The sequence below is a fragment of the Pomacea canaliculata genome, linkage group LG13, assembly GCF_003073045.1.
Source record: "Pomacea canaliculata isolate SZHN2017 linkage group LG13, ASM307304v1, whole genome shotgun sequence".
In the NCBI taxonomy this organism is placed as follows: Eukaryota; Metazoa; Mollusca; class Gastropoda; order Architaenioglossa; family Ampullariidae; genus Pomacea; species Pomacea canaliculata.
The window spans coordinates 5,620,179-5,646,563 of record NC_037602.1 but is presented as its reverse complement, the minus strand read 5'-3'; the positions used below and the strand labels follow the sequence as shown (position 1 = coordinate 5,646,563).

Genomic DNA, 26,385 nt, shown 5'->3' with positions numbered 1-26,385 from the left:
AACCCGCGCAGTTCTGCCCCCTACCCCACCCAAGGAGTGCCTAGTGTGCCTATTGGGAAATACGCCTCTGAGTGTAACACGATAGTAAAGTGGGTGTTAAGAAGAGGTCAAAGCCAGGAATCCACTGTTCTCTTATGATAAAGTCAATGGTGAAAGGACCGCGGAAGATGCCCTCCATGAGGTTTTACACCGCCATGCTGGTCAGTAGTTGGTTGCAAAGGCAAATCCGTAGAGACGACTTGGAGAGGAGATCGACAAACAAGAAAAGGTTTGTGACGATGATGAAAACTGCTTTCAAGGATATTAGTATTTTCTAATTAATAAATGTATCTCTTATAAAATATTTTTACCATTTTGTAGGTCATATTTGGTAGAGTAATGTAGAAGAGATAACAGTGGAGGGTAACATCGACATAGCTAAAGTTCACTGAAAGTTTACTGATTTGTCATTGTATTTGACAGTCTGTGATGGGGGCCTTTGTGGTTATAGTAATCCTTCAGTTAAGCACGTCTGTTGTTTTGTTCTATATTCTGACTCTTTTGCAAAATCATGTGCTGCCTATCTGCAGACATACAGGTTTAATTTGTCTTTCTCTAATGAAAACAGTTGTTTTTGTGGGATTTTGTTGTTGTGTGATTTGTTTACGTTGTGAAGCTTTATTACTTAAAAAATAACGATACACTTGTATGTATACGCGTACTAAAGTATAAATACACACATCGGATTATAATAGTGTGTGTGTGTGCCATTTACTGCTATGACAGTACTTTAAGAAAGGGTGGGGAACCATTTTAGTGCGAAGGGCCATTTGAAATTTATAAATCATTCGCGGGTCACACAAAATTATCAACTTTAAAATTAACCTGCATTTTTGTTCAAGCCATAGTTTTACCAGAGTGTGTTAACACATTTGCAACATTTACATTTCTAGCCTACCTGGAAATGACTATCTTGTGATTTACCGCAGTGAAGGAAGAGGGACCACGTGATTTGTCTGGGTCATGTAATCTATGTGTCCTGTCTCTCCCATAATGGAGTTTCTTACTTGTCCCTCGAAATTTACGTTATTAATATGATTCATTTAATATATATTGAAGTTGTTTTGAAAAAAAGATTTATCGAATTTCGAGTCCTGCTTGCGGTTGTCTTGACTTGGCCAGACCAAATGATTCGCGGGACTTACACGGCCTAAGTGCCGGACGTTTGCGGTTTGCCATGATTGTTTTTCAAGATAAATACTTGTAATACTGTTCAAAGTAAATGCATAAATAATGTTACTTTGTTTCCTCCGAACTTGTACAGATCAAAATTAATCTTTATCAATTAACTGAAGTTGGCACTTTGGCTGCTACTCGGGTCACTGAAGTTGTTGACATCACCCATATTTCACTTTCGCCTTATGGGATAATGTTCAAATGTAAAATGTAGAAGAATGCATGCAGTGTGGGATTTATATTTTTGTGTCAAACGACAATTCAAGAAAATCATATACTTCCCACAACTCTCTTCTACTTTATAGCAAACATCATCATACACATAACACAGTACAAGTAGTACAAAATTGGTAAAACTGGAAACGTATAGTCAGAAAGCACTTTTTACAACAATGTTTGCAATACAGACAAGACACGATAGATGGTGTTATAGAAAACAAAAGTAAAAAATTTATATAGAAGCATTTATCATGGCACTCTATAAAGAAAATAAATTAACAAACAGTTGGTGAAAAGTTACTCACACATTTGTAAAAAAGTACTTTAAAAAAATTATAAACACACACACGAGAAAAAGTGCCAAAGCAATAGCAAGCTGTCTCCAGTCATCAGTATATTAATTAATATCCAATTACCGTGATGCACGGGATTGTCGGTATTGTTATGTACGGAATTATAAGAAACTGTGATGTGCTAAATTTTCAGTATGGTGTACAGGATTAAGTATCGCGATGTAATGATTATCAGTATAGCGATGTACAGGATTAGCAATAAAGTGATGCACGCGATTATCAGTATTGTGATGTACAAGAACGCTTAGAATAAACCTTTCTGCGGGTCAGAAAAACTGTAAACAGGTTTTGCTGCGTCTAGTCATCAAGCAGTTTTGCCACATTACACAAGGTTCATCTCGCTGTCGACATGCACAAACATGAAACTGGACTAAGAGGAATCTGGCGTCAAAAAGAAGGGAATGTTGGTCAACGCATCAGCTTAAGTTGTACAAGTCAATAAAAATATCAGAACCACAAAAAATAGTCCAGCAAAATCATTACGATCACAACAGGTCAAACGATGGACTCCAAAATAAATAATGTCAAATATGGTACAATGTGATGACAGGGTAATTGTTTAAACTTTGATTAAAGGTTTAACTATTTCAAATTTTGTTCAGAGTGCTAACTGAAAGATTTTTAAAAAAATGTGGCATCCATCTTACAATCAGTGAGTTCTCTGAATAGTTTTTAAGAATTTAAGTAGTGGGGGACCAACTATGGACAACAGTTAGAACGTGATTTTGACAGCTTTAAATAAAATGCGAGGACTTCAGTCAATAAGAAATTTAACAACATTCTTTTGACTGCTAAGAAGTTTACAATTACTAAACAATAACATGCACAGAAACGTCTACTGGGAAAAGTGAACGCAAAATTCTAACCTCAGCATTTTCACATACATGGTTCCACCCACATATCTTGTCAATTTCAGGACTTTCAGCACATCTGGAATACCTTGTACACATGTGAATGGCTCAAAAATCAAAAGTACTTAAAACATAAATCATACTTTATCAAAAAAACTTGTAGCACGTGTCAGACCAATTAAAATCAAATCGTCAGACTTCTTGGCTAAGTGCGTTAAAAGTCACCAATGCTGATGAGTCAGAAGTACTCTTTTTGCAAAACTTGACGGAAATTCGGGCTAAGATCTCGCATGAATGTGCTCGCAAGTCCTTCAGGGCCAGCAGCCATAGAAAAGCCAGGACAAATGGCATCATGCTGATTATACATAAGAGGGTGGCCGATGTGACAATCTCTATCTCGTGTGACGGGATAAGATTTATTATGAAAGTGTCAAGACCTTTGGCCACAGACACAATGATACAGATTATTGCAGCAGCCACATGCACAGAGGGACCTTCGAGCGTTGTATTCTGGTCTGTAGGACCGCGAATCACTGTCTGTCTTCTGTACACGATGAGTGTAAGTATAACCAAGACGATCATGAGCACGATAGGAATGAATACGATAAAAATACTCAACGTGAATTCGGCCCAACGTTCCATGAAAAAAATACAGAATGAATTGTACCAATAATTATCCATTAGTCTTTGAGGTATCCCACTCAAAGCGATGGAAAAAGTCAGAGGAATCGCTATTATCCACGGTAAAAGCACGAACAGCAGAGAGGCCACGTATTTCTTTGTGCGCGAAGACATGCGCAGAAACAATGCTGGACCACCGTACGATTTTAGGCGGCAAAGGTAGGAGACGACCAGCAAAACCAACCCCAAGACAATGATGCAGTTATTCGTGTAACGCGAAAACACAGAGTGGGCCACAAGAAGGTAACATTCATGAATCCAATCTTGTTTTGTGAATAAATCAACAAGTAAAGGAATGTTGAAGATGCCGTCTGTGAGATTTGAGGCCGCCATGCTGATCAGCAGTTGGTTGCGAAGGCGACTCCGTAGTGCCGACTTGGAGAGGATGACAACGAGCAGGAAAAGGTTTGTTGCGACGATGAGGACTGCTTGCAAGGAAAGTATTATTTGCAAACTGTTGAATACTGCTCTTCTGAAAGACTCGTACTCGTTTTCTAAGTCCGTGTCGTATTGATATGTTTGGTCAAAGATATTTGTGGAGACTGGGGAGGAGATTAAAGGGTAGTCTGACACCGACATAGCTAAAGTTCAGCGACGATTGTTGTTCAAAGCTGTTTTACAGACGGTCTCTAGTGACCAGCTCAATCCAGTAATCACTTGTTCACCATGTGACTTGAGAAACCGTGAAGTGAACTTCTGTGTGGTGACAACGATCCTGCACTTAAGTTCTTCTCTTTGTTGGTTTTCGATTTTGGCTCTTCTGCAAAATCATCTGTAGCCCCACTGCAAGTACACATGGATCGGAAAATGTTTTCATTGAATGCAAAATATGTGTGTGAATTTGTCAATGTATATAATGAAATAATAAAAGTTGACTTACGGTAGTATGCTACACAAAATAATAGAAATAATATCATTTATAGATTTTATGGTCAATACATGAGTTTATCAATATTTAATTCTATAACAAATCCTTAATTTGATGTTAAATTTTTATTTTTGTATATTCAAATTACTTTTAATAACTATAGTCTCCTGCTCTATCACACGAGTAAGACTGCCTAGGCTAGTTTGCGAGTGTTTTTTAATAAATAAACTTTATAGGTGCTATTTAATTATGCTCTATCCTAAGCATGAAAGAAAGAAGAAGAAGAAAAATTTCGGTAAAGTACAGGGGAGATCTCGAACACGTTTAAGCACAATCACGCACGCACACACACACGCACACAGTTTCTTAATTTGTATAAGTGAGTTCCACCATTAACTTATTTCTCTGTATCTATATTCTAGAATTCTCTCGCTCTTGTTGTGTTTAGCTTTCCGAACTACAACAGACGGTTTCTCCTAACTACAATATACATCAATGTACATCATACTAATGACAATATCAATCCTACTAAATACAACAATCGTCACACTCACGAAGTTCAGAAAGCTGCGACCATCACGACTCCGCGAGTGGAATGAACTTGTGGCTGTGTGGCGCTCACGTCGTCGACCTCACTGAAGACGATGTAAGAGAGGAGTTTGTCACTTCAGGATGCGAAGGTCTAATAAAGGGACGTAAGAGTACATAGCAAAAAAAAAAGTGTAATGTCTATGTAAGAACTAAAACGTGATCCCAATATATCAGTTTCTTTGCGTTAATTGTGGGCGTTGCTGTGCACTCTTCGTGATCCACTTCGTACAAGCGAGTGGAAATAAACAGTGGATACTAAATGGCTATAGATATTTAAAAGTACATTATAGAGAAGATAATGGAAATGGTTGCTGCCATATGTGAAGATGAATATTAAAATCATTTCTAGGGTTTTTATTTCTATAACTTTTTTGTAACTTTTAAGCTTTTATAAAAAGGTAGTAAGTACTAAAGCTTTCTACCTGATTGGATTTTACCTAATTGATACGGATTAAGGTGCATTTTCTGTAATCAAAACTACAATTCTTTTTATCATGACAATAAAAAAAGTGACAGCTGAATGAAAGAAGCAAAAATTAAGTAATTATGTTGTACAAACGGCTAAAAAAGCAGGGAGACAACACCAGCAATCGGCAGCTTTGAATCGTTTGCATCAGTATAATTATGACAACGGATAGTTGTCCTCCACTGTCTAAGAAACCAAATGAGAGAAATAATATAAGCTAAGTCCATAAACACTTTAAAACTCTGCAGACTGAATAGGAGGGCAAAAGTCTATAAACTACTAAACAATTGAAAACGTAAAAAATACATTTGTCAAAGACCTCTTCAGAGCCCAAACCAATTTCAATGAATTCCATTATCAAAGACCCAAAGGTCCCCCTCCCTCAAGGTTACTGATGTTCCATTACAGGAATCTAATGCAACAGAAGTGGAATCCTGGCCTAAACCTTACATGTACATGCTAACATGTCCTTCGGGACAGACAGCCACAGAAGGTCCAGGACGAAGGTGTTCATGTCGCTTGTACACAATAGAGACGAAGCTGTCACAAAACAAACACCAATTGAAGCTGCCGCATTACAAAGTAAAGGCAGATGTCTTTGATAATTAACTGAAGTATATACACAGAAAGACAGCTGTAAGATTTTAGGCGGCAAAGGAAGTTGAGTAGTAGCACAACAATGCCCACAACGAAGACACGGTTATGAGTGTAACCAATGGCGTATTTACACTAATTGGCACCTGTTGGCACATGTGATGCAGCCGCCCCATCCTCCAGCTGAGAGGTCTAGAAGAGTGCTTTAAGCTGTCCATATTGTCCATTAACCTCCCCTGCATCCATCTGTTCTTTCACCCACATTCTTTGCAATAATTGTAACCTATTAAAAACCAGTTAACTCGTGGCACGCTGGCTTTATAAACAAAACAAAACAAAACAAAACAAAACAAAACAAAACAAAACAAAACAAAACAAAACAAAACAAAACAAAACTCCAGCGCAGTTCTGCCCCCTACACCACCCAAGGAGTGCCTAGTGTGCCTATTGGGAAATACGTCTCAGAGTGTAACACGATAGTAAAGAGGGTGTTAAGAAGAGGTCAGGTCAGAGAAGCTGTAAACAGGTTTTGCTGCGTCTAGTCATCAAGCAGTTTTGCCACATTACACAAGGTTCATCTCGCTGTCGACATGCACAAACATGGACTTGGACTAAGAGGAATCTGGCGTCAAAAAGAAGGGAATGTTGGTCAACGGATCAGCTTAAGTTGTACAAGTGAATAAAAATATCAAAATCACAAAACACAGTCCAGCACAATCATTAAGATCACAACAGGTCAAACGATGGACTCCAAAATAAAAAATGTCAAATATGGTGCACTTTGATGACAGGGTAATTGTTTAAACTTTGATTAAAGGTTTAACTATTTCAAATTTTGTTCAGAGTGCTTACTGAAAGATTTAAAAAATGTGGCATCCATCTTACAATCAGTGAGTTCTCTGAATAGATTTTAAGACTTTAAGTAGTGGGGGACCAACTTAGAACAACAGTTGAAACGTGATTTTGACAGCTTTAAATAAAATGTGAGGACTTTAGTCAATAAGAAATTTTTAAAAAGTTCAGCACATCTGGAATACCTTGTACACATGTCAATGGCTCAAAAATCAAAAGTACTTAAAACATTAATCATAATTTGTCATAAAACGTGTAGCACGTGTCAGACCAATTAAAATCAAATCGTCGAGAGTTCTTGGCTATGTGCGTTAAAAGTCACCAATGCTGATGAGTCAGAAGTACTCTTTTTGCAAAACTTGACGGAAATTCGGGCTAAGATCTCGCATGAATGTGCTCGCAAGTCCTTCAGGGCCAGCAGCCATAGAAGAGCTAGGACCAATGGCATCATGCTGCTTATACAAAAGAGGGTGACCAATGTGACAAAAATCTCATGTGACGGGAAGAGATTTATTATGTAAGTGTCAAGATTTTTGGCCACAGACACAATGACACAGATTATTACAGCAGCCACATGCACAGAGGGACCTTCGAGCGTTGTATTCTGGTCTGTAGGACCGCGAATCACTGTCTGTCGTTTGTACACGATGAGGGTAAGTATAACCAAGACGATCATGAGCACGGCAGGAATGACTACGATCAAAATACTCAACGTGAATTCGGCCCAACGTTCCACTATAAAGATACATACTGCATTGTACCAATAATCCTTTATCCTTTGAGGTATCCCACTCAAAGCGATGGAAAAAGTCAGAGGAATCGCTATTATCCACGGTAAAAGCACGAACAGCAGAGAGGCCACATATTTTTTTGTGCGCGAAGACATGCGCAGAAACAATGCTGGACCACCGTACGATTTTAGGCGGCAAAGGTAGGAGACGACCAGCAAAACCAAACCCCAGACAATGATGCAGTTATTCGTGTAATGCCAAAACACTGAGTGGGCCACAAAAAGGTAACATCCATGAATCCAACGTCGTTTTGAGATTAAATCAACAATAAAGGGAATGTTGAAGATGCCGTCTGTGAGATTTGAGACCGCCATGCTGATCAGCAGTTGGTTGCGAAGGCGACTCCGTAGTGCCGACTTGGAAAGGATGACAACGAGCAGGAAAAGGTTTGTTGCGACGATGAGGACTGCTTGCAAGGAAAGTATTATTTGCAAACTGTTGAATACTGCTCTTCTGAAGGACTCGTGCTCTTTTTCTAAGTCCGTGTCATATGTATACGTTTGGTCAAAGATATTTGTGGAGACTGGGGAGGAGATTAAAGGGTAGTCTGACACCGACATAGCTAAAGTTCAGCGACGATTGTTGTTCAAAGCTGTTTTACAGACGGTCTCTAATGACCAGCTCAATCTAGTAATCACTTGTTCACCATGTGACTTGAGAAATCATGAAGTGAACTTCTGTGTGGTGACAACGATCCTTCACTTAAGTTCTTCTCTTTGTTGGTTTTCGATTTTGATTCTCCTGCAAAATCATCTGTAGCCCCACTGCAAGTACACATGGATCGGAAAATGCTTTCATTGAATGAAAAATTTGAGTGTGAATTTATCAATATATATACTGAAATAATAAAAGTTGACTTATGGTAGTGTTACAGCAAATAATAGAAATAATCTCATTTATAGATTTGATGGTCAATACATGAGTTTATCAATATTTAATTTTATAACAAATCCTTAATTTGATGTTAAACTTTTAGTTTTGTATATTCAATTCACTTTTAATAACTATATATTCTCCTGCTCTATCACACGAGTAAGATTGCCTTGGCTAGTTTGCATGTGTTTTTAATAAATAATCTTTATAGGTGCTATTTAATTATGCTCTATCCTAAGCATGAAAGAAAGAAGAAGAAGAAAAGTTTCGGTAAAGTACAGGGGAGATCTCGAACACGTTTAAACACAATCAGCACACACGCACGCACACACAGTTTCTTAATTTGTATAAGTGAGTTCCGCCATTAACTTTTTTCTCTGTATCTATATTCTATAGTTCTCTCGCTCTTGTGTTTAGCTTTCCGAACTACAATATACATTAATGTACATCATACTAACGACAATATCAATCCTACTAAATACAACAATCGTCACACTCACGAAGTTCAGAAAGCTGCGACCATCACGACTCCGCGAGTGGAATGAACTTGTGGCTGCGTGGCGCTCACGTCGTCGACCTCACTGAAGACGATGTAAGAGAGGAGTTTGTCACTTCAGGAATGCGAAGATCTAATAAAGTGGCGTAAGAGTACATAGCAAAAAAAAAAAAAAAAAAGTAATTTCTATGTAAGAACAAAAACGTGATCCCAATATATCAGTTTCTTTGCGTTAATTGTGGGCGTTGCTGTGCACTCTTCGTTATCCACTTCGTACAAGCGAGTGGAAATAAACAGTGTATTCTAAACGGCTATAGATATTTAAAAGTACAGTTTAGAAAGGGTAATGGAAGTGGTTGCTGTCATAAGTGAAGAGGAATATTAAAATCATTTCAAGGGTTCTTATTCCTTTAACTTTTTGTAACTTTTATGTTTTTATAAAAAGGTAGTAATTACTGAAGCTTTCTAGCTGATTGGATTTTCCCTAATTGATACGGATTAAGGTGCATTTTCTGTAATCAAAACTACAATTCTTTTTATCATGACAAGAAAAAAAAAAAAAGACAGCTGAATGCAAGAAGCAAAAATTAAGTAACTATTTTGTACAAACAGCTAAAATAGCAGGGAGACAACACCAGCAATCGGCAGCTTTGAATCGTTTGCATCAGTATAATTATGACAACTGATAGTTGTCCTCCACTCTCTAAGAAACCAAATGAGAGAAAAATATAAGCTAAGTCCATAAACACTTTAAAACTCTACAGACTGAATAGGAGGGCAAAAGTTCATGAACCACTAAACAATTGGAAACGGAAAAAATACATATGTCAAAGACCTCTTCAGAGCCACAACCAATTTCAATGAATTCCATTATCAAAGACCCAAAGGTCCCCCTCCCTCAAGGTTACTGATGTTCCATTACAGGAATCTAATGCAACAGAAGTGGAATCCTGGCCTAAACCTTACATGTACATGCTAACATGTCCTTCTGGACAGACATCCACAGAAGGTCCAGGACGAAGGTGTTCATGTCGCTTGTACAGAATAGAGACGAAGCTGTCACAAAACAAATACTAATTGAAGCTGCCGAATTACAAAGTAAAGGCAGATGTCTTTGATAATTAACTGAAGTATGTACACAGAAAGACAGCTGTAAGATTTTAGGCGGCAAAGGAAGTTGAGTAGTAGCACAACCATTCCCACAACGAAGACACGGTTATGAGTGTAACCAATGGCGTATTTACACTAATTGGCACCTTTGATGCCGCCGCCCCCTCCTCCAGCTGGGAGGTCTAGGGGAGCGCTTTAAGTCCGTTAACCTCCCCTGCATCCATCTGTTCTTTCACCCACCTTCTTTGCAATAATTGTAACCTATTAAAAACCAGTTAACTCGTGGCACGCTGGCTTTATAAACAAAACAAAACAAAACAAAACAAAACAAAACAAAACAAAACAAAACAAAACAAAACAAAACAAAACAAAACAAAACAAAACAAAACAAAACAAAACAAAACAAAACCCCGCGCAGTTCTGCCCCCTACCCCACCCAAGGAGTGCCTTGTGTGCCTATTGGGAAATACGCCTCTGATTGTAACACGATAGTAAAGTGGGTGTTAAGAAGAGGTCAAAGCCAGGATTCCACTGTTCTCTTATGATAAAGTCAATGGCGAAAGTACCGCGGAAGATGGCCTCCATGAGGTTTTACACTGCCATGCTGGTCAGTAGATGGTTCCAAAGGCAAATCCGTAGTGACGACTTCGAGAGGAGATCGACGAATAAGAAGGGGTTTGTGACGATGATGAAAACTGATTGCAAGGATATTAGTATTTTGAAATTAATAAATGCATTTCTTGTAAAAGATTTTTACCATTTTGTAGGTCATATTTGGTAGAGAAATGTAGAAGAGATAACAGTGGAGGGTAACATCGACATAGCTAAAGTTCACTGAAAGTTTACTCATTTGTCATTGTATTTGACAGTCCGTGATGAGGGCCTTTGTGGTGATAGTAATCCTTCAGTTAAGCACGTCTGTTGTTTTGTTCTATATTTTGACTCTTTTGCAAAATCATGTGCTGCCTATCTGCAGACATACAGGTTTAATTTGTCTTTCTCTAATGAAAAGAGTTGTTTTTGTGGGATTTTGCTGTTGTGTGATTTATTTACGTTGTGAAGCTTTATTACTTAAAAAAATAACGATACACTTGTATGTACGCGTACTAAAGTATAAATACACACATCGGATTATAATAGTGTGTGTGTGTGTGCCATTTACTGCAATATGACAGTACATCAAGACAGGGGTGGGGAACCATTTTAGTGCCAAGGGCCATTTGGAAATTTATCAATCATTCGCGGGTCACACAAAATTATCAACTTTAAAATTAACCTGCATTTTTGTTCAAGCCATAGTTTTACAAGAGTGTGTTAACACATTTGCAACATGTACATTTCTAGCCTACCGGGACATGACTATCTTCTGATTTACCGCAGTGAAGGCAGAGGGACCACGTGATTTGTCTCGGTCATGTAATCTTATGTGTCCTGTCTGTCCCATAATGGAGTTTCTTGATTGTCCCTCGAAATTTACCGTATTAATATGATTCATTTAAATTACATTGACGTTGTTTTGAAAAAAAAGATTTTTTGAATTTCGAGTCCTGCTTGCGGTTGTCTTGACCGGGCCAGACCAAATGATTCGCGGGACTTACACGGCCTAAGTGCCGGACGTTTCCCATGATTGTTTTTCAAGATAAATACTTGTAATACAGTTCAAAGTAAATGCAATGAAGTTGTTGACATCACACATATTTCACTTTCGCCTTATGGGAAAATGTTCAAATGTGAAATGTAGAACAATGCATGCAGTGTGGGATTTATATTTTTGTGTCAAACGACAATTCAAGAAAATCTTATACTTCCCACAACTCTCTTCTACTTTATAGCAAACATCTTCATACACAGAACACAGTACAAGTAGTACAAAATTGGTAAAACTGGAAAAGTATAGTCGGAAAGCACTTTTTACAAGAATATATGCAATACAGAAAAGACACGATAGATGGTGTTATAGAAAACAAAAGTTAAAAATGTATATAGAAGCATTTATAACGGTACTCTATAAAGAAAATTAATTAACAAACAGTTGGTGAAAAGTTACTCGCACATTTATAAAAAGTACTTTAAAAAAATTATAAACACACACACACGAGAAAAAGTGCCAAAGCAATAGCAAGCTCTCTCCACTCATCAGCATTTTAATTAATATCCAATTACCGTGATGCACGGGATTGTCGGTATTGTTGTGTACGGGATTATAAGAAACTGTGGTGAGCTAAATTTTCAGTATGGTGTACAGGATTCAGTATCCCGATGTAAAGATGATCAGTATAGCGATGTACATGATTATCAATAAAGTGATGCACGCGATTATCAGTATTGTGATGTACAAGAACGCTTAGAATAAACCTTTCTGCAGGTTAGAGAAGCTGTAAACATGTTTTGCTGCGTCTAGTCATCAAGCAGTTTTGCCATATTACACAAGGTTCATCTCGCTGTCGACATGCACAAACATGAAACTGGACTAAAAGGAATCTGCCGTCAAAAAGAAGGGAATGTTGGTCAACGGATCAGCTTAAGTTGCACAAGTCAATACAAGTATCAAAATCACAAAACATAGTCCAGCACAATCATTAAGATCACAACAGGTCAAACGATGGACTCCAAAATAAAAAATGTCAAATATGGTGCAATGTGATGACAGAGTAATTGTTTAAACTTTTATTTAAGGTTTAACTATTTATAATTTTGTTCAGAGGGCTAACTGAAAGATTAAATAAATATGGCATCCATCTTACAATCAGTGAGTTCTCGAAATAGTTTTTAAGAATTTAAGTAGTGGGGAACCAACTTAGGACAACAGTTAAAACGTGATTTTGACAGCTTTAAATAAAATGCGAGGACTTCAGTCAGTAAGAAATTTAAATCAAAGTTCCGCACATCTGGAATACCTTGTACACATGTGAATGGCTCAAAAATCAAAAGTACTTAAAACATAAATCATAATTTATCAAAAACTTGTAGCACGTGTCAGACCAATTAAAATCAAATCGTCAGACTTCTTGGCTAAGTGCGTTAAAAGTCACCAATGCTGATGTGTCAGAAGTACTCTTTTTGCAAAACTTGACGGAAATTCGGGCTAAGATCTCGCATGAATGTGCTCGCAAGTCCTTCAGGGCCAGCAGCCATAGAAGAGCCAGGACAAATGGCATCATGCTGGTTATACATAAGATGGTGACCGATGTGACAATCTCTATCTCGTGTGACCGGAAGAGATTTATTATGAAAGTGTCAAGACCTTTGGCCACAGACACAATGATACAGATTATTGCAGCAGCCACATGCACAGAGGGACCTTCGGGCGTTGTATTCTGGTCTGTAGGACCGCCAATCACTGTCTGTCTTCTGTACACGATGAGGGTAAGTATAACCAAGACGATCATGAGCACGATAGGAATGAATACGATCAAAATACTCAACGTGAATTCGGCCCAACGTTCTAGGAACAAAAAACATAATGAATTGTTCCAATAATCATCGGTTAGCCAATGAGGTATCCCACTCAGACCGATGGAAAAAGTCAGAGGAATCGCTATTATCCACGGTAAAAGCACGAACAGCAGAGAGGCCACGTATTTCTTTGTGCGCGAAGACATGCGCAGAAAGAATGCTGGACCACCCGTACGATTTTAGGCGGCAAAGGTAGGAGACGACCAGCAAACCAACCCAAAGACAATGTAATGAAATTATTCGTGTAACGCGAAAACACAATGTGGACCACAAGAAACGTAACATCCATGAATCCAATCTTCTTTTGTGACTAAATCAACAATTAAAGGAATGTTGAAGATGCCGTCTGTTGAGATTTGAGGCCGCCATGCTGATTCAGCAGTTGGTTGCGAAGGCGACTCCGTAGTGCCGACTTGGAGAGGGATGACAACGAAGCAGGAAAAGGTTTGTTGTGAACGATGAGGACTGCTTGCAAGGAAAGTATTATTTGCCAAACTGGTGTGTAACTGCTCTTTGAAAGACTCGTACTCTTTTTCTAAGTCCGTGTCGTATTGATATGTTTTGGTCAAAAGATATTTGTGGAGACTGGGGAGGAGATTAAAGGGTAGTCTGACACCGACATATGCTAAAGTTCAGAGACGATTGTTGTTCAAAGCTGTTTTACAGACGGTCTCTAATGACCAGCTCAATCTTGTAATCACTTGTTCACCATGTGACTTGAGAAACCGTGAAGTGATCTTCTGTGTGGTGACAACGATCCTTCACTTAAGTTCTTCTCTTTGTTGGTTTTCGATTTTGACTCTTCTGCAAAAGCCCCACTGCAAGTACACATGGATCGGAAAATGTTTTCATTGAATGAAAAAATTCTATGTGAATTTATCAATATATATACTGAAATAATAAAAGTTGACTTACGGTAGTATGCTACACCAAATAATAGAAAAATCTCATTTATAGATTTTATGGTCAATACATCAGTTTATCAATATTTAATTTTATAACAAATTCCTTAATTTGATGTTGAACATTTTTTATTTTGTATATTCAAATTACTTTTAATAACTATAGTCTCCTGCTCTATCACACGAGTAAGACTGCCTTGGCTAGTTTGCGAGTGTTTTTAATAAATAAACATTATACTTGCTATTTAATTATGCTCTATCCTAAGCATGAAAGAAAGAAGAAGAAAAGCTTCGGTAAAGTACAGGGGAGATCTCGAACACGTTTAAACACACTCACGCACTCACACACGCACGCACACACGCACGCACACACAGTTTCTTACTTTGTATAAGTGAGTTTCGCCATTAACTTATTTCTCTGTATCTATATTCTATAGTTCTTGGTCTCTTGTGTTTAGCTTTCCGAACTACAACAGACGGTTTCTCCTAACTACAATATACATCAATGTACATCATACTAACGACAATATCAATCCTACTAAATACAACAATCGTCACACTCACGAAGTTCAGAAAGCTGCCCATCACGACTCCGCGAGTGGAACCACTTGAACTTGTGGCTGTGTGGCGCTCACGATCGATCGACCTCACTGAAGCGTGTAAGAGAGGAGTTTTGTCCACTTCAGGATGCGAAGGTCTAATAAAGAGGGCGTAGAGTACATAGCAAAAAAAAAAAAAAAAAAAAGAGTGTAATTTCTATGTACAGACCAAAACACATGATCCCAATATATCAGTTTCTTTGCGTTAATTGTGGAGGTGCTGTGCACTCTTTGTTATCCACTTCGTAACAAGCGAGTGGAAATCAACAGTGGATACTAAACGGCTATAGATTTAAAAGTACAGTTTTAGAAAGGGTAATGGGAAGTGGTTGCTGCCATATGTGAAGAGGATATTCAAAATCATTTCAAGGGTTCTTATTCCTTTACTTTTTGTAAACTTTTATGATTTTATGAAAAGGTAGAGTAACTACCTAAAGCTTACTACCTGATTGGATTTTCCATAATTGATACGGATTAATGTGCATTTTCTGTAATCAAAACTACAATTCTTTTTATCATGACAATTAAAAAAAAGACAGCTGAATAGAAGAAGCAAAAACTAAGTAACTAACAAAACAAAACCAAACCCGCGCAGTTCTGCCCCCTACCCCACCAAGGAGTGCCTAGTGCATGCCCCTATTCGGGAAATACGCCTCTGAGCTGTAACACGATAGTTAAGTGGGTGGAGAAGAGGTCAAAGCCAGAATCCACTTTTCTTTTATGATAAAGTCAATGGCGAAAGGACGCGGAAGATGCCTCCATGGGTTTTACACCCATGCTGGTCAGTAGTTGGTTGGCAAAAGCGCAAATCCGGTTAGCTGACGACTTGGAGAGGAGATCGGCGCCGACGAACAAGAAGAGGTTTGTGCACGATGATGAAAACTGCTTGCAAGATATTAGTATTTTCAAATTATCACACTGGCAAGTCTTATTATACAATTCCTTTACCGAATTGCGTGTAGTCATATATTTGGTTAGAGCAATGTAGAAGAGAATCATAAACGTTCGAAGGAGCGTAACATCGACATAGCTAAAGTTCACTGAAAGTTTACTGATTTGTCATTGTATTTGACGTCTGTGGTGGGGGCCGTGTGTGGTTGATAGTAATCCTTCAGTTAAGCCGGTCTGTTGTTTTTGTTCTACTATTCTGACTCTTTTGCAAATCAGGTGCTGCCTATCTGCAAATATAGAGGTTTAATCTGTCTTTCTCTTATGAAAAAAGTTGTATTTGTGAGATTTTGCCAATGTACTTATTGCCTAACCTTATTGTAGCACTTTGCATACATCTACGATATCCAGTCAGTGGTTTAATTTCCATAAATAAATGGACTTGTTGATCTGATAGTAATGTAAATGGCAGTCGATAATCATGTTTACACTTAATTTCTAATTTAATGATAGATTTTGAACTCCCTTTCACTCTGTGTGTGTGTGTGTCACAGTGTGTGTGTGTGTGTGTGAGAGAGAGAGAGAGAGAGAGAGAGAGAGAGAAATTGAAGATGATATATTCTTTGATCATATAGCAAAGGGAAGAATAAAGAAAATGTAGAAACAACTAGAACTGTCTACCAAGCAGACACGGTGTGTCGACCAGAGAGCATAGATCATTTAAGAAAGTCACGGTGGCTTTCTTGTTTTGTTTGTTCCTTTATGTTGTTGGTGTTTTTTTTCCCTCTCTCGCCACCTGAGACTGCTAATTTATTCAACGACTATTTGGTATGTCCGTGTATGCGTCCGTGACAGACAAACGGACTTTGTAGGCAGTGAACTGTAACGGCCTACTGTGACTTGGAGGAATCTTGTCTACATAGATATCCATTGCTGCTGAGAGGGTGGGGAAGTGAACGTTTTGCAAGTAACAGGCCTGATTTAACCTCAAAAATGCTACATTCATATATTTTGAGGCTTTGCACCCTAGATAAAATTCAACATAAAACACACACACGTGCACGCGCACACACTCATACAAAGACACACATTTAGTACAGCTGAATTCGAAAGAAAACAAGACACTTCAAAAATTTTATTACTGGCTAACTTATATGTATCATGAGTCACACACTGTAGATTATTTTACAGTTTATCTTCTACATAATAAATTTTCTTCCATGGATTACCCTTACCAAGACAAATGGATAACGCGCTGGCTGTGGAGACGGCTATGAGAGAAGTCCACTAAAAATACAGCGGGGCTAGTATTGTTGCCTTATAACATGATACATTGTTACTATTCGTAGTTGAAAATAAAAACTACATCCCTTTATGTGTAATTTTATACACTGTGAAGTCTTTATTATTCTTTTGATAAAGACACACATGTGTTGTATGCGTACAAAAGTGTGAATACACACGTTGAATGAGAATAGTCTGCATATAAATATCATTTACAGCTATGCTAATGCTTTAAGATATGATGGGAAACCGTTTTACTGCCAAGGGGTTTTTGGAAAATAATAATATAGTTTTCGGGACATACCAAATTATCAACTCAAAAATTAGCCGCCAAGAATCATACGTATCTCTTTGGGTCATGACACCGCATATGCTGCTGCTGCTGCTGCTGCTGCTGCTGCTGCTGCTGCTGCTGATGATGATGATGATGATGATGATGATGATGATGATGATGATGATGATGATGATGATGATGATTACCAGACTTAAAGTTTGGAGAAAAGATGCTTAACCACATGTGCACACTAGAGCGGTAGCTATGGAACAAAGTCCAGACTTAGAATTCAGGTTTTCTGCTGATCTCCTTCTCCTGCACCCGGCTGCAGTCAGATAATAATCTTTACTTCCAGTTCATAATTGTAGCCTCGTTCAGAGAGCAACACTATTGTCAGGTGGTACATCAGCCTCGTAAACAGCCACCTGTCTATACTTTTAACTCCACTAGGTCCAAGTGATGTAAGATAAAAGAGGAAACTTAATCATCCGAAAGATTTGTGTAGGCTACCGACACTTCAATCGGGGGTTCCGGTTCGACTCTCATTACTTTATTTCGACACGACTTTATCAAATGCCTCGCTTGCTCTTTTATGTCGGAAAACATAAACAGCCACAGAAAAGGTAACACCGTGGACTTCATGTCGACCCAGAACGAGAATGGTCATGACCAAGATGACAAAGACGTCGATGCTCACGTCAATGCTGTTTTGCCCCATGATGAAAGCATGTTTGGCGCCCATCATTACTATAGTAACGAAAGAGGCCACGATGTATGGGCTCAGCGGCTCCTGGTCCGACTCCATGTGCTGGCTTCGTCTTGCCCTTGCTGTTGTTGGTGATGACGTGGAAGTGTCGAGGTCTGATGGCATTGACAGCGTCGGGGGAGCGAATGATAACAGTCCCATCCTTCTGCGGCGACGAATGAGGCAGATGATAGCGATGGTGACGAAAATGACAACGAGAATGCTGATAGGCAGAATGAAGAATAACACGTTGACGAACCTTTCGGCCCATTCAGAAAGATGGATGAAGCAGATTTCATCTGGTTTCATATCTTTCAAGGACACACGTAAACCTACAACGAAGATTGGCACCACGGCTACAATGGACAACAACCATGGCAAAAGCCACCACCAGGACCTTCAAGCGCGAGCTGTAGCCTCCTCGTCCACACGGTCGAGGTCACAACCGACGTCACAACCGCCGTCAGCGGCGAACTGCGCGCAATGCGCACGAGGAGCAAAGCGTCGATGCCGATAATGCCCCAGAGAGACATGAAGCTGAAAGCTACGGCGTTCAAGAACTGGAGGAACAGGAAGAAGTAACAGCCGTGGGCCCAGTTTGGCCGAAAGGAGATGTCGACAGCAAATGGCTGGCATAGGACGTCCACCAAAAAGTCGGCGATGGCCAAGGTTTGCAATCAGCACATTACGCATGTCGTTGCGCAGCTTGCCGGAAGTCAGGATGACCAGGAGCAGAAAAGCGTTTGCCAGGGAACCAATCAAGGTATCCAGAAGTCCGAACGTGGCCTGCACGGTGAGGACGGTGTTGACATCGAAGTTACTTTTTCTGATGTCGCTGAAGTTGACACTTAAGTTGCTATTCAGAACACTGAAGTTGATGAAATCACCCATGTTTCGCTTTCCTTAACCCTGAGAAGTACAACATGAGTTAACTTTTAAATGTAAAATTTAGAACAATGCATTCATGTAACAAGAATATAAATTTTTTAAAATGATATTCTATATATAGAAACATTTTTAAAGGTATTCTAGAGAAAAAAATTGGCAAACAGTGCGTGAAACTCTACTCACAATTTTCGACAACATATATAGTGTAAAACTAAAACATACACACAGAGTAAATCATAACAATGTTAAACTGTTTCAAGTCATCAATATTTGAGTTATTATCCCCAACACCAGTATCAGGAGGTACATGTACAGTGGAACCTCGGTTAACGAACTTAATCCGTTCTGGAAAGCTGTTCATTATTCAATTTTTTTCCATAAGAAATAAAGGAAATAGATTTAAAGCCCCTGTTGACTCGCTAATATTGAAAGTTACTGGCTTTGTAATGAGAACAGTTATAATGCAATATAAATGGAGTTAAATAAACATAAAACATTAACCAAAGCATTTAAAACATAGAAAACTTGCCGTTTTGACGGCGTGGTTGGAAGCAGGTGTGGGGAGGAAGGGGTGGAATACTGCTTTGATTCCCCCTCCATGAGCACACGTGACATTATAAAATCGGGGTTGACTTCCCTTTTTTATAGCTTTGAGGTTAAAGGAAAAAACGTGTCCAGTGTCTGCTCCTTCTGCCTTTCTTTGTAAAACTCTGCGGTAATACGACATCACATATCCGACAGACGCATGCCATCTTCATACTTTGAAATCATTTCCTTTTTCAATTCATTTGCTGGCCGCTTCCTTGTCATTACCTCACTTCTATTGCTCTTAATCTTGTTTGGAGCCATTATTGGGATTATCTTACTAAAATAAAGCACAAAAATCACTAAATAAGAAAGATGCGCATAGATAAGGAACGACCGATCGTAACTGATCGAATGATGACATGCTGGTCGGTCACGTGTTGTTCACGTGGCTGTTCGTTATCCGAAATTTTGTTCGCTATCCGAGACAAACTTTTAACGAAATTCTTGTTCGTTAACCGAAATATTCGCTATCCGAGGCGTTCGCTAACCGAGGTTCCACTGTATTACCAAGTCTGAAGAGACTGGTGTCTGCAAGTATGTACAGTAGGGTGTAGTGATGTCAGCGATTTTTACGCACATTTCAGGTTTTGTGCATTTCACTATCCTGATTTCAAATATGAAAAAAAGATTTTGTTCTGCGATAACATTTTATTTCTACTGCCACGTCAGCGCCATCTTGTTATAACTTACATTTAAATATGTGTATCAGCCGGGTTTCTACAATTGCTCCAGAAAGTTGATGGTGAGCTGTGGCAACAAGCTTTGTGCACAGTAAATGCAGGTGTGATAGACTGACAGTGTGCATCTCTCTGAAATTAGTTTGTGAACAAACTGCAATATATAAATATACTAACTACAACATGTGTCACACTTACGAGGTTTAGAAAGCTGTAGAGTCACGACTGTGCGAGTGGAGGGAACTTGTGGCTGTGTGGTGTTTGCTTTGTCGACCTCACTGAAGGCGTTTGGCAGTTTGTCGACTCGAGAGGCACAGATCGTATGAAGGGGCGTAGCTCGCAAGAGCTCTTTCTTTTTCATTTGTTAAACGAGTGGACTTGGCTGTGTAGGCTCTGGTGACCGTGCGATTACATTTCTCTCAACCCGGCATGGAGTGCGAAGAAAAGATAATAGACCCAGCGCCTGATAATAACGGCTAATTTACCAGGGAGGGTATTGCCGATAGGAAGAGTACATAGAAAAAAAAGCAAAACGTGTAATTGCTTTGGAAGACACGAAAACATGAGCGCAAAATATCAACTATTTTGTTACATATCCCTGTGTTGATTGTAGCACTCACAATGATCCACCAGAAAGATGAAAAGCTGGTTAGGAGAACCACTAATTATATTTTAGAACTACACGAGAAAAGGATGATCTAAAAGAAGTCAGTACATTAATGTGTTCATTAATGTTAAAAAATTTAAATTTTTTAATCCTCCTTTTTATTACATTCTGATAAAGATAGGAAGGCTGAAAAAATGTTACATCAAGATTTTTATTTTGTTGCTATTATATGCTGATGATACTTTGATGTGTCCTAAAAAATTACAGGATTTTATAATACTTTATTTGAATATTTTAATTAATCGATGCTAACATTTAATGTTAAATAAGGGAAGTAGTTTTTTATGTAAAGGGCAAGGAAAGGAGTTTCCTTACGTTTACTTTTGATGGTCTCAACGTAGATGCTGTATTTGGCTCTCAAAAACAGATATTTATTTTAATAAATTTAATATTTCACGCAAGAAATTTAATGACAAAGCTATGTTTGCACTTGTTCAAGGCTGTTATAAATCGATGTAACTACGAGACCTGAATATCTAATTATTTTATCAAATGTCCTTATTCTTTAAAGGGTTATGAAATGCGTTACGCTTCTATCTCTAAGGTGATTTCTAAACTGCAATAGAGATTCCTCAAAATAATTTTTTCGAACTACCACCACAAGTATGATATAGGGAAAACTTAGACATCTTCACATCAGAGATTTAAGAAAAAGGCTGAATGCTCAATTACTGATTAAAATTAATCCAGCAGGATAAGATTAACAAATTTTGTATGTATGTATCGGTTTCTGTTGGACCTTTCTGCCAGCCGGGTAATATCATGACCTACTTGAAAAGTTGTTTTTTGTTGTTGTTTTGTAAGTTAGGTGGAGTTGTTCGATTTTGTCCTGGTGTATGTTGTAGTCGCTCGTCCCCAGCAGCACCATGTTTACAGTCAGAGATTTTAGATAGCAATAAGAATTGACTGATGCATGTTTATTGGGAAATTATTTTTAACATTTATTGTGTATTTTTGTTGATTAAATATAGTTAATATCATTAAATGTATACAGACCTGCAAGAAAAGGCAGAGTTGTTTTGTGAAGAAAAGAATTCGCAAATGTGTACACGAGTGTCTGCGACACTTTCCCATAAAACAAAGTATAAAAACATATGATCTGTTACAGAGGCATCACTCATAAAGGAACTTGGTAAGTGCATTCATTAGTCTTACCTTTTGCTCATTACAGTAACACGTTGCCTCAAAGATACACAACACTGGCCACGAAATATTGAAATTTGCATGATATTTATTACAATTACATATTGTACAAAATGTTTCAAAAATAAGCGATATCTGTTTTGTTAAACAAATTATTTAAAATGTCTCAATTTAGAATCTTGAATCATAAAATATCCATTCAGACTGAGGATTTCAAATATGCCACGCGATGAAAGGTTGTGAAGTCTGTTTGATAATCATGAAATAATAGATGAAGTTGATAATATGTTACAATATAAATATTTTGTCAGTATTAGAAATATTTATATTTCCAGCTATTTCAGTAGAAGCCCAAATATTGAACAAAAATTTTGAATCAATTAAATACTTTCATGCGTGTTATACTGAAAGGAATTAAGTGAAATATTTTCGTTTCATTTCAGGGATTTAAAATAAAACATTTCGTTCTATTTGTTGTGTTTTGTTGTTGTTCTTTTTTTTTTTTTTTTTTTTTGTTCTTCTTGTCTTCCTTAACAAATATGACATCATTTGTCGTTCGGTGGGCAACTGTTGAAATGGACAGGAGGTAAATAAATGTTTTTATACAGATATATACTATAACAAACATCACATTCAGTTGAAACTATTTGCTTCAAAAACAAGCAGCATGAGGTTGTTTTACCGGAATCTATGGTATACTATGATTTAAATTTTACATGTCGACATTTTCTTTTTGTAAATTGAATAGGAAAGCCTTTGTGGAAGGTGATTTTTAAAACCAAATTAATCTTTTTCACCTATTTACAAGGTCAGTCACACCATGGACGAGATGCCCTTGAAGAAGACTTGAGAAACAAGAATGTTTAATTTTAAACTTCTTGTCTTTCTGTGGTACAGTTTGTAATAACTCTAGAAATAACCACCATCTAGCATTTTCCTTGAAAAGGTAGCAAATACACGGGAACTGTTCAGTCATCTTCTCTTTCTTAGCCTTTGCTTTGACATTCAATATGGCGAACGACGAGCACACGATTTTTTGTGATATCATGTTTGTACACTATTCCAGCTTAAGGTAAAAAGCAGTAACTATTAGTCAATGATTAAATCTACGAAGTGTGACATTAAGATAAGACGGTATATCAAAATAACTGATAAAATAAGGGAAAATGTGACTGCATAAAACTCTCATACAGCTTTCACAAACAATCCCAACGTGATGTGAACGTGGTGAATCTGTGAAGTGTACTATATATTACAGAATCTTCTGGTCTCTAACCTTTACTTTCCCGTCCAGTAATGTGGACATGTGTTCATATCCCACATTTGACAAAATGTAGAATAAACCTGGGTGATGATAGCATGTCTATATGTGTAAGTATTTAAACCAAGACACTCAAATCACATCCTACGGAATCACAGGTAACACAAAGTGAATAAATCAAACAAATGTTAATATAGTCACGCGGGGATACAACATTATGCGATTACTCCATATTATTTGCACAGTATTGTCTGTACATTTTAATCCTCTTCACGCAAAGTTTTGAATGTCACTGAAGTTGTGTTAGCTGGGGAGGACTCTCTGGAGGTGTTGACCCTGCAATGCATGACGGGAACCATGGCCAAAATCTCGAGTGCTCGGGCTCGCACGTCCTTCAGAGCCAGCAACCACAGAAGGGCAAGGACAAAGGTGAGAAGATCAGCCAAGGACGACATCGCTTCGAAGATAGCCACACTTCTCTGCCACGAGCCCGAAGAATATTTCAGCGCGTACTTCCCTATTTCCTCGCCAGCCATCATAATTATGCACAATAATGCTGCAGCCACATGCACCCAGGGTCTTTCAGGAACAGGACTCCTGTCGTCCAGGTCATTTCTCGTCTCGGCGTCTCCCAGGATCGTTCCGCTCGCGCTGCGGGTTAACGTCTGCCGTCTGTACACGACGAGGACGACAGCGAGGACGACGACGAGGAGAATGGCAGGCAGTGCAAAAATGATGACTGACATGGTGACCGTGGCCCATGGCTCCAGAAAAATTGGACACCAATTGTTATTCCAACTCTTCAGAACCAAGCGGTGAAGTCCGATTCCCGTCATTGCCCCCGTCAACGAGATCGCGATGATCCAAGGTAAAAGTACGAAGAGGATGGTAACGCATGTTTGCACGCGTGGGGGGAGGCGCAGCAGGACGGCTGGACCGGTATAAGATTTCAGGCGGCAGAGGTAGTTGACGAGCAGCAGGATCATCCCCCACACGACCACGAAATTTTGAACGTACTTTGTCAGAGCAGTGTGGATTATGTGGTAAGAACAGGAGTGCACCCACCGACGTGTCCTGGCGAAGTCCGCGCTTACTGGACAGCCCAGGAGACCGACGATAAGGTTTGAGACCACCAAACTGACCAACAGACGGTTTCGTAGGCAACTCCTGAATGACGGCTTCGACAGAAGAACGACAAGCAGCACGAGGTTCGTGGAGATGATGAGGACTGCTAGCAAAGAATCTACTACTAAGATGCTTGTGACGAGAGCATTTATGAACCTGGCTCCGTCCTGTGGTTCGAAGGGGTCTGATAGTCGAGTTGCGAAAGTACCATTGAAGACATTACCGAAGGTGGTGTTAGTTGAGGATGACATGGCTGATGTGCTTACACAGATAATGTGTTGCCGAAACCAAACTATTTTGTTGGCTGTATGAGTATTAACCTTTGTACCTCACAGCGATATTATTCCATGAATTACATACGATGTAAAGTGAGGGGCTGCAACGGTGCACTGTTCCTTTCCTTCCTCATTGAGGCTGCTCTTGCAAAATTATTTGCTTTGGTATGGTGACAAAACCTGAATTACTGCTTTGCATCCGCAATCTACCTGAAAACACATACGTAGGAAAGTTCACCCAGTACATCAGCTGATTCAGACTTTTTCGCGCGCATTTCTCACGTGATGAGAGGGTTCTTAAGGAAATGAAATGTCGGAAGCTGTCGATGGTCATTTGTTGCTAGCTTTCAGAAGACAAAAGCTTTGTCATCCATATTTTTAAGAGTTGTTTACAAATGCGTGTTTTAAGTTGGCCATGTACGTATGGTGATTAATGTACTGCCATTTAATCAACTGCTGTAAAATTATACTTATATATTAGTATGTATTGTGAAATTTCAATGTTACTGATAAGTGCTACTAATGAAATCATTGCAATATATATATATACTTTCTATATAATCTAGGCAGTAAAGAGGTCAGCAGAAACAAAAGGGTTTGCAATTTTAAGACCACTATGTAGATGTGTGTTAAATATCTAATGTGTGTTTCCCTTGTCTGAACCACAAACATGCCATCTCTTATTCAATACCACTGCATACTCACCGATTTTTCAAAGATGTATAGAAAGTCGGTGATCAGATCGGAGCCTGCGTGACCCTCGTACTCGCAGACGATGCAAGTGCGACAGTTTGTCGATGTCGAGGTAGAAATCTGAAAAGGGGCGTACTCACACCATCGCTTTCTTTCGCTCAGAAGACGAGGCCGATAACATTGGATCACATTTCTGACACCACCAGGCTCCGAGGGGACAACAGACAGCGCATGATAATGCATTTCTAGATTACTGTGAGTTCCCTGTAGTTGGTCTTTTGAGTTCGACTAAAGTCGAACCAAGCAGAATGCAAAATCCCCTTCACCAGTGTTAGAGTGCTTGGCCTCTTTTACAGGAGAAAAAAATTCAAATGTATGCTACGCGCCCCACAAAACAGGCCACAGAGAAGGAAAGAGATTTTTTTCTACAATCTGAGACTGATAGATAAAACACCACAAAAAGACATTCTCATGGTAATGGTGGAATTCAGACGTGAAGGTAGGAGCATACATGTATAGGTTATGAATCCTGCATAGGGAAAAGAGGGAGAGAGAAAGCAATGGACAAATTCGTGTTAATCAGACATTTCTTTGGACAAACATGACGTCATGGATTTGGTGCCTGATGATGCTCGTAGGTTTGTATATTGAGAACTGAAGACCCAGGTTTACTAATAAAATTTTGTCTTATATAGCGCAGTATCTCAGCCTTATTAGTAAGCTCATTGCCCCTTTAAAAATCGCAGTAATAACAGTTGACAAATACAAGACCCTGGACGAATGTTGAATCTATCTGACTTCAGTCCTTTCAATCTTCTTTTTATTTTTACGGACAAGCTGTCAAGTGTCCCGCGCCGAGGCCTTTGCGCGTTAAAGTAGAAAATTTTCTGCAGCTTCTTTGTCCAGTCCTGATAATCTGATCGACTGGTCATTAACTGTGATCCATTTATCGCTACTCTT

The 26,385-nt window shown here is 38.7% G+C and overlaps 4 protein-coding genes across 4 annotated transcripts; all 4 read right to left on the bottom strand.

Moving 5' to 3' along the window:
* Positions 1 to 820: 820 nt before the first annotated feature.
* LOC112554599 lies at positions 821 to 5,028 on the bottom strand. The gene is made up of 2 exons (XM_025222469.1): positions 4,742 to 5,028; positions 821 to 4,102 (listed from the first exon to the last, which is right to left on the bottom strand). Exon 2 carries the CDS (start codon positions 3,896 to 3,898, stop codon positions 2,831 to 2,833), a length of 1,068 nt encoding a protein of 355 aa, XP_025078254.1. The 5' UTR covers positions 3,899 to 4,102; positions 4,742 to 5,028; the 3' UTR covers positions 821 to 2,830.
* A 140-nt stretch (positions 5,029 to 5,168) lies between these two features.
* On the bottom strand, positions 5,169 to 10,343 carry LOC112554598 (atypical chemokine receptor 2-like). The gene is made up of 2 exons (XM_025222468.1): positions 8,855 to 10,343; positions 5,169 to 8,245 (listed from the first exon to the last, which is right to left on the bottom strand). The coding sequence occupies exon 2, from the start codon at positions 8,039 to 8,041 to the stop codon at positions 6,971 to 6,973; it is 1,071 nt and encodes a 356-aa protein (XP_025078253.1). The 5' UTR covers positions 8,042 to 8,245; positions 8,855 to 10,343; the 3' UTR covers positions 5,169 to 6,970.
* A 6,696-nt stretch (positions 10,344 to 17,039) lies between these two features.
* On the bottom strand, positions 17,040 to 20,899 carry LOC112554687. The gene is made up of 2 exons (XM_025222633.1): positions 20,460 to 20,899; positions 17,040 to 19,017 (listed from the first exon to the last, which is right to left on the bottom strand). The coding sequence occupies exon 2, from the start codon at positions 18,997 to 18,999 to the stop codon at positions 18,508 to 18,510; it is 492 nt and encodes a 163-aa protein (XP_025078418.1). The 5' UTR covers positions 19,000 to 19,017; positions 20,460 to 20,899; the 3' UTR covers positions 17,040 to 18,507.
* Positions 20,900 to 22,572: 1,673 nt separating this feature from the next.
* LOC112554631 lies at positions 22,573 to 25,703 on the bottom strand. The gene is made up of 2 exons (XM_025222540.1): positions 25,438 to 25,703; positions 22,573 to 24,942 (listed from the first exon to the last, which is right to left on the bottom strand). Exon 2 carries the CDS (start codon positions 24,706 to 24,708, stop codon positions 23,593 to 23,595), a length of 1,116 nt encoding a protein of 371 aa, XP_025078325.1. The 5' UTR covers positions 24,709 to 24,942; positions 25,438 to 25,703; the 3' UTR covers positions 22,573 to 23,592.
* Between the last annotated feature and the right edge of the window lie 682 nt (positions 25,704 to 26,385).

Bases quoted from the DNA above. Each gene is read 5' to 3' on its own strand.
- LOC112554687 (XM_025222633.1), bottom strand. From the start codon at position 18,999: ATGGGTGATTTCATCAACTTCAGTGTTCTGAATAGCAACTTAAGTGTC.
- LOC112554599 (XM_025222469.1), bottom strand. From the start codon at position 3,898: ATGTCGGTGTCAGACTACCCTTTAATCTCCTCCCCAGTCTCCACAAAT.
- LOC112554631 (XM_025222540.1), bottom strand. From the start codon at position 24,708: ATGTCATCCTCAACTAACACCACCTTCGGTAATGTCTTCAATGGTACT.
- LOC112554598 (XM_025222468.1), bottom strand. From the start codon at position 8,041: ATGTCGGTGTCAGACTACCCTTTAATCTCCTCCCCAGTCTCCACAAAT.